At 41.0% G+C, this 8,763-nt stretch overlaps 1 protein-coding gene across 1 annotated transcript; it reads left to right on the plus strand.

Moving 5' to 3' along the window:
- Positions 1 to 7,519: 7,519 nt before the first annotated feature.
- On the plus strand, positions 7,520 to 8,482 carry LOC128331070 (olfactory receptor 14I1-like). The gene has a single exon (XM_053264433.1). The coding sequence runs from the start codon at positions 7,520 to 7,522 to the stop codon at positions 8,480 to 8,482; it is 963 nt and encodes a 320-aa protein (XP_053120408.1).
- The last annotated feature ends 281 nt before the right edge of the window (positions 8,483 to 8,763 follow it).

Here is an 8,763-nt window from a genome sequence, read left to right on the forward strand (position 1 = left end):
GGAAGCCCAAGTTTCATTTTAAAATGGGGAGTATGATTTGTAATGTTTCTTAATTACTTTTTAATAAAAACCTTCTTCATAAGAATTGTTCATGATCTAGTTTAAACTCTCCAAATTAGGTATGTCTGAAGATACACCTACTTCAATCAACCATTATCTGTTTTAGAGTCTTAGACTAGCCTAAGTAAGTACAAACTTAGATAATTATGCCAGATATGTCTAAATTATGCAGGTTATAAAACTGAATAATATTAAAGAGTATTGCTAAAAGCTGTTGAACTGTATAAACAGTAGCACTAAAAGTGATTAAAAAAACCTTTAAAGTATGCAGGGTATATAAAACTGTAAAACTATAAGAATGTAAAATACTATTGCTAAAAGCTGATGAGTTGTATAAACAGTAGCACTGACAGCTCTAAGATTTAAAACATCTAAAAAAGTATAAAGTGAAGTAACATATATAACTGGGGTGTGGGTAAAAGTGCATAGGAACTGTACACATGCAGGAATGTAAAGACTGCCACAGAGCAGTATAGTTGAGTGCAGAATTCATCATGGTCAGGACTTGCTGGCTGTCAGGACCTGGCAGATCTTGCATGCTGCTGCACAGAATCTGGCAACATTATGCATGATGGCAGGTTCATCATCAGAGAGCAGCAGAGAAATGTATAATTGGGTTGGGAACTTGTGTTGGCTACCACCAGGGGTCCATCCACACTTTCCATGACCAATCAAAGGAAACCAGTGCGACAGCCCCCACAATTCTAGTTCCTAATGTGGCTCATGGACAGACTGATGTTACAAAGAGAGAACCAGACCCAAGGCTATTGAAGAAATGTAAATGTAAGAAAGTAGAAACATAATGGAGCATCTGAGCAATACTACATACAATGTTTAGCAATCAGAGTTCAGAGCACAATACTAACTTCCTAATGATGGATTCATGTAAGCTCTTATCTATTCTCAATGACCAAATTAAAAAACAACAGTTTCGACTGAGAAGGGCGGGAGAGAAGACATGCTTAGACAAATGGGGGAGTGGGGTGGGTGGAATACAGGTGAGTGAATGGAGGAAGGCTGGGTACCAGCAGCTCAGACAAGCAGCTGCTGCTTATCAGTGGGGGAAGTGGAGGAGGATTTCAAGCAGGAGAATCTCCAAAAAGGCAGAGGAGCTGCATAATTACCTGTTTAGGCTTGGCAGTCAGACACGAAATCCCAGTTCAAGTCACTCAGGCTGGCAGATGGGAAACATACATCTAGGATCTCATCCAAATATTGATAGCATAGGAGACTTACTCTGCATAACAGCCACACAGCGTTATAAAATTAATAAGATCTCTCTATGAAAACTGACTTCTGTCAATGCTCAAGTTGGACAGACAGACAAGATAAATTGTTTCCCTTATTGTTCTGCCATATTGGTACAAAGATGGAATAATGAACTCACTAGAACAGTAGACACAATAGCTCCTATGCATCCTCTCCAACTTGCTTTAAGGACAGCCCTGAGGCATTCGGATGAGTTACGGGAGCTGATGTGGCGAGGTAGATGATTAGAGCGCAAGTGGAGGAAGAATTGGCGTGAGTCTGATAGGGCGCAACACAGAACACATTTGAAGACCTATGCTCTGGTAGTGAGGGCGACAAAGAAGCAGTTCTTTTCTGCCCGCATTGCTTCCGCAAATTCACGTCCAGCTGAGTTGTCTAGGGTTGTGAGGGGGCTAGTATGTAGGGACCCAGCTATTTGAGACAGTGCCTCCTTGTCATAATCCCTGCTGCATATTATGATCTTCTGGAGAGGTCCAGTTAATGTTGCCACTGGCTTGTTTGGTGGCGACCCAGGACTGGGCTTTCTCTGTGGCTGCCCCAGGGCTTTGGAATAAGCTCCCTGCTGAAATAAGAGCATTTCCTTCTCTTTTTGTTTTCAGGAAGAACCTTAAGACCCTCCTGTTTTCTCAGGCTTTTAATTAGAGTGAATTTTAATAATTAAAAAAACTTCATTTAATAATTATTTTATTCTATTGTTTTTATTGTCAAGTATTTTCATTTGTGACTTTTAAATTTTTTTTTTTGTACACTGCCTAGAGATGTACATATCAGGCGATATATAAACATGAGAAAGAAAGAAAGAAAGAAAGAGTCAGACAACCAACCTCTCTTATAGGGTTCCAGATGCATAGATCTGCCCCTATAGCTTTCAGATGGATTTTTCCATGCCCATCAAGACTGGTACTGTAAACAATTTGCCTTAGACAGCATATGTACTCCTGGCCAGCCCCCTCTCCACCTACATGGTGGTCTTATCAATAAGACTATGTCTCTGAAGAAACATGTCAATAACTTGCACGGGCAACTCAGAGCCTCTGTATGGGTCAAGACAGGGAGGGGCCCTTGTTGCCCTGGAAACAGCTGTGAGAGGGACCTCCGCTAGTGCTGGATGAGGAAATCTTTTCCCACTCCCAAAGAAAGAGAAATGTCTTAAAAGGGTAACCATTACATTCAAATGGTATGCCTCATGTTTCTGAGGTAAACAGAAGAACAGGCTCGATCACACAGGCCTTGTTTCTTGCTTCTGGCTGCTTCTGTTTTATTCAACCTACTTCAGACCTGGTAGGCCTCAGTGCTTCTGTATGGTTTTTTCCCACCTTCCCACCTTGTTTCTCATAAGTGGAAAGAGCTCATAGACAACCTCCAGTAGAGGAGGGGTGTGTTAGAGTTTCCTGGAGGCCCCTAAGTGGGGCCTCCTTCAAAACGCTACAGTTAAAAAACAGGATCATGTATTCTGGAGGGTTTTCCATAGATATGAGAGAATGGTTGACATGCAGAGCAATGGCTTGAGGACACAAGGGGAGTGGCTTTCTCACTGCTGGAAGCTGCTCTTAATGCAGCAAGAGGCTTATTCATGGCTCTTGTGCCCTGCGGGCTGCATGAGCCTCAGGGATGTAATTTGATAAGGTACAAGGGTTTTCCAGAGAATGATTGCCCAAATCTCCTCTCCCATGCATGTATAGGCACAGCAGCTGTGAGGAAACTCACCCAAAATTGCTCCTCCTCCTCTCCCTCTCCTCCCACATCCTTGCCATGTGATGTGGTTATGGCCACCAGCTTGGTTGTCTTTAAAGGGGGCTTAGACAGATTCAGGGTGGACAGGTCTATCACTGGCTACTAGTCTGGTGGCTGTGGGCCATCTCCAGCCTAAGAGGCATGATGCTCTCAATACCAGTTGCAGGGGAGAAACAGCAGGGGAGCGGGCAGGCATATACCTCTTGCCTGTGGGCTCTCCAGAGGCATCTGGTGTGCCACTGTGTGAAACAGGATGCTGGACTAGATGGGCATTGTGCCTGATCCAGCAGGGCTGTTTTTATGTTCTTAGGAGCCTTCTGCATCCAAATGGCCTCTTGGGGATAAAAATGGTCAGAGAGCACATCCATAATTCCCCAATGTCCCCCAAACCCTCCCCCCCAAAAAATCAAAAATTGGTTCACCTTTTTCACCTGAATCAAATGCAAGATGCATTTTGGATCAGCTGTAGTAGCCAGCATTTCAGGGGGCTATTGTCTGGGCTTCCCCCAAGCCTTTTTAAGAAATAATATTTCATGCACTTAGAGGTGTCTGTACTTATGTATGTTCTTGTGTATGAATGGCATTCATTTTAAAAGTGTACCTGAGTACAGGCTCCCTCAAATGCAGAGTACACAAAGGAACTATACTAATGCAAGTACTTTGAACAAAAGGGGAAATAACTTTATGTAAAAACATAATAGGACCTTGCCAATTATAGCTGGCATTGTCAGATTTTTAATAGGGAATATAGTGCTAATTTCACACCCATTTAATTCCACTTCCAACTAACTGCAGTGCCTCACAGAGCTAAAGGGCTTCACTATGAATACAACCTGACTGACTGTGCATGTTTAACTCGCCTCATCTTCATTCTCTGTGTTAAAGTAAGCATTAGCATAAGTCCTTCCTAGCCCTTAATTGACTACAAAACAACAATCCTAAGTACACCACATGTAAGTTAACGAAGAACAAGCATAGTTATTTTTGACACTGCAACTTCAGTTGCCTCCTAGTGAACATAAGAAGAGCCTTGCAGGATCAGGCCCACAGCCTAGCTTGCCCACAAGCAGGAGTTCCCCTATCCAAGGGCAGGGTGCTTTTTCCATAGTGGTCCAATTCAATTACTTTCCTCTTCCTTCAACGATTATGAAATCCATTGCATTAGCCAAGTTTAACTCGCCATGTGGAAAAAACAGCCTGGGGCAGGCTTATACCCCAACTTATTTGCTTTCATTAGAACATTTCTAGGGAGCCCATGTGCTTCTCCTGTGATTTCCAGTAAGTCAGGAGAACTTCCTGACTCACAATTCTTTAACACCCACAACAGCAAAAAAAAAAAAAAAAAAAAAAGCCTTTCCCTACTCCCCCACCTCACCAACTTAGGCTGTAGAAACAGAGGCCAGGCCGCCTTTGCACATAATGCCAAACCACAGATTTATGAATCTGAGGTTAGAACATAAGAACAGCCCTGCTGGATCAGGCCCAAGCCCCATCCTGTTTCACACAATGCCCCACCAGTTGCCGCTGGAATCCTACAGGCAGGAGTTGAGGGCATGCCCTCTCTCCTGCTCTTGCTCCCCTGCAACTGACATTCAGAGTCATACTGCCTCTGAGGCTGGAGGCGGCCTATAGCCCTCAGACTAGTAGCCATTGATATACCTCTCCTCCATGAAGTTATCCAAACCCCTCTTAAATCCTTCCAGGTTGTGTAGCTTTAACTACTACAGGATTTAACAGAACTGATTTATTCACATTCTGAATATTGACATGTTTGCATAATGAGCAAAGGTGCACTAGTGCAAACATATTGCATAAAACAGGGATTTTGGGAATTGCTCTTGCACTATAGTGCTTGTGTGCAAAAGTTCTCCTTTTTAAAAAAGAGGCTTTTGGAAGGCTGTAAAACAGCTGCACAAGCACAAGCATGTTAGTGGCAGTACAACAGTAGTGTGGAACACAAGATCCAGACTTAACACCAGCAACTAGGCCAAATATCCTGCTTCATTAATTAGAATGTTAGCCATTGACAATATTGGAGCAGAATGGACATGATGAAAGAAGGCTGAGATACAGCTAGGCATAGATCTCATTCATATTATCTTTTTCATCTACTCTGACATACCTTGCCTGTGCTAATTATCTCTATGTTTGTTAGAAAAGCAGAAGCTGCAATTCAAGATGGGGAAAAGGTTCCAGCACTGCACTCTTGGGAGTAAGTTGCTGTGAACCAAAACAGTTGTTCCATTAATCCCTTCCCATTTAAGCAGCCCTTGAAAAGCTGGTGTCAACACAAATCTGACATTTAGACATGTAGCAAGCATCAAAAGAAGACTGACAATGTTTGGATGAGATGATGCATGGACTGAACCAAATTTTGCCACATCATTCTGGAGGGCAAAGTGAATATATATATATATATATATCTAGAAGAAATATTTTCAGGTCTTTTGGTAGGTTTTACTTTTTACCATAATTAGAGGGTTAAGGAGAATTGTATATCATTTTTATCTGTATCATCTTCCATCTCTCTCTCTCTCAACAGATGTTTTCTATTCATAGTTTATTCTACCCTCAGAATTTCCCCAGTCACTGAAGTCACTGGGACTTAAATATAATAGAACACATTTCATTTTCTTGTTACAACAAATGTTTAAGTGATATCTTATCATTCATAAACATAGGAATAGTTAAAGTTATAGGTATATACATCTTTCTTTCTTTCTTTCTTTCTTTCTTTCTTTCTTTCTTTCTTTCTTTCTTCACTGTTTGACTTAAATGAACAATGGTGGTCTGGTCTGGTATTAAGAGCCAATGCAGACACTACTTCATCTAGATAACTCTCTGCAACAGAAAAAACAACAACTGCTTGCTTTATAGATGCAAGAGCTTGTAGAGCTCGAGGTAAATCACAGTTGCTTTTCCACTGATAGAAAACTTAGTGGCTACAACCAATTTTATTACTGTATTGAAAACATTCTGCTATATAGGGCTGCTTAGGGACATTTGAGTTCATCATAATTTGGTGGTGGGGGGAGTCCTCAAATTATGTGGACTGTTCACTGAAGGGAAAGGGGAAACTTGTGTGAGTTCACTCATCCAACACTACAGTTGTGTGAGTGGTAGTTTAAAGGGATTCTGAGTATCACTTCATGAGAGCAAAACTGGATCTGAAACACCCACCGAATATGTTGGGATGAATACTTGTGTTTTGGTCTGGGAAGGTCATCATATACTTTTGTGCTAGGTTGATACTTAAATTAAATTTCAGGAGGCTACTCAAATTCAATTGTACCAATAGGAAATAAAAGAATGCTTCATCCCCTAAAATTCTCAGCAGAGTCACAATGCAGGTTTCACTCTATGCTGCATTACTTAGTGATTCACAGCTAAAAGTGTGAATTGCCTCCACATTGAAAAAGAATTGTTTGAACTTAAGTGGAAGCTCTTGCAGGGGTGTTGAGATATGATTGTAGGCATGCAAACAGTAATGTGATGTTGCATCTATCATGGATGGAAGAAAACACTTCCAAACTGCCCCAGGTGGCAAAGTCATGATTCAAGACTCTCCTCTATGAATGCTCCCAACATACTCAATCAGTTAGTCTCTCAGACGTTCCTCCTCATATTCTTCATCATGTTATACAATTAGCATTAGCCCTGTGTTGTGCATCGATATTGCTTAGTTTTGTTGGTATCAAGTGACATCTACAACCAACTTTATGATTCTATTGAAAATATTCTGCTATATAGGGCTGCTTAGGGACATTTGAGTTCATCATAATTTTGGGGGCAGGAGTCCTCAAATTATGTACATCATTGTCCAATGTATATTCTCTTCTGAAGCTCAGCAAGATTTTGATAAAGGGACACAAATGAAAAACACTGGTTACAAACTCTTCATATGAATGCACGTTGCTCTCCATATTGAAATACCAAATTCTGCTGAAGCCTCTTTACACCAAGATCAGAATGACTCCTAGGAACACAGGAACATAGGAAGCTGCCATATACTGAGTCAGACCATTGATCTTTCTAGCTCAGTATTGTCTACACAGACTGGCAGTGGCTTTTCCAAGGTTGCAGGCAGGAACTTCTCTCAGCCCTGTCTTGGAGAAGCCAGGGAGGGAACTTGAAACCTTCTGCTCTTCCCAGAGCAGCTCCCCAACTAAGCATCATGGATCACAGAGATGGATGGCACTGCTAAGAGGTATGCATACTTTATTCCAAAATCAAAATACTGTTAAAAGAGCCAAATTCCTCGAGAAAATACTACAGAAATGCAAGAGTCTGAAGGAGACTATCACATAAACACCGAGGAAAGGATGTAGGCATCACAACTGCTTGTATATTATGCAAAGCAATATCTGATGGATTGGATTGCTAAAAAGGTTAAGTGGTTGCTCAATATTAATGAATGACCTAGTCTTTCCTTTTTCCTCCCACAGGAAGTATTCAAATGCATACTGAAGACAGCAAGCAGAATTACACTTCAGTGTCCAAATTTCTGCTCCTAGAATTTTCAGAAGTTCGGGAACTTCAGATCTTCTACTTCTTTGTGTTCCTAGCATTGTACTTGATGACAGTATCTGGAAATCTTCTCATTGTTATTGCAATTGCCTTTGATCATCACCTGCACAGCCCCATGTACTTCTTCCTAATTAATTTGGCCATATTGGATCTAGGCTCAATTTCTGTCATTGTACCCAAATCAATGGCTAATTCCCTCATGAACAGCAGGTCAATTTCTTTTTCTGGATGTGTTGCTCAAGTTTTCTTTTATTTCTTCTTTGCCACAGCAGATTTTTCCATTCTAACAATAATGGCACATGATCGCTATGTAGCTATCTGCAAACCACTCCAATATGAGAAAATTATGCACAAAGGAGCCTGCATTCAAATGGCTGTCAGTGCAGGGATTGCCAGTATGCTGTATGCCACATTGCACACAGGGGGCACTTTTGCCATCAACTTCTGCTCTAATATTGTCAATCAGTTTTTCTGTGAAGTCCCAAAGCTAATAAAGCTCTCCTGCTCTGATTTAAACTTAATAGAAATTGGATTTCTTGCCCTTGGCTGTAGTTATGGTTTAGGATGTTTTATCTTCATCATATTTACTTACATGCACATCTTCGCTGCAGTGCTTAGAATCCCATCAGAGCAGGGTCAGAAGAAAGCTCTCTCCACTTGCCTTCCCCACCTCATTGTTGTGTCTCTGCTTCTTTTCAGCGGAATGTTTCAGTATGCAAGGCCTCCCACTAACACTTTTTCTGATGTGGACATAATTGTTTCTGTGATATATACCATAATTCCACCCCTCCTGAATCCCTTCATCTATAGCATGAGAAACAAAGAGATCAAGACTGCATTATGGAAGCTGTTACATTTGTCTAAGATGATGTCCAGAGAAGTTCTTCTGTGAGATGTTCTTGTACGCTTTTCTGTATGTGATTTGTTCTCACTGAATCTTATTAACCTTACAATACACAGCAAATAGTAATTCTATTATTAATTCTATCAATATGTCCTTCTGAATTTTTTAGTCTATTTTCTCTGTCATTCATTCCTTGTTACCTTATTTTCTTCCCTCTTTGGCTACATAATTCCCAGTATTCCACAAAGTGAAAGACTGCACATTGGGAATATGAAGAAATGCAGAGGAAATTTAAACATTTCCAACCCTGCATTCCTTGGTCAACATTG

Source organism: Hemicordylus capensis, chromosome 6 (genome assembly GCF_027244095.1).
Source record: "Hemicordylus capensis ecotype Gifberg chromosome 6, rHemCap1.1.pri, whole genome shotgun sequence".
Lineage (NCBI taxonomy): Eukaryota > Metazoa > Chordata > Lepidosauria > Squamata > Cordylidae > Hemicordylus > Hemicordylus capensis.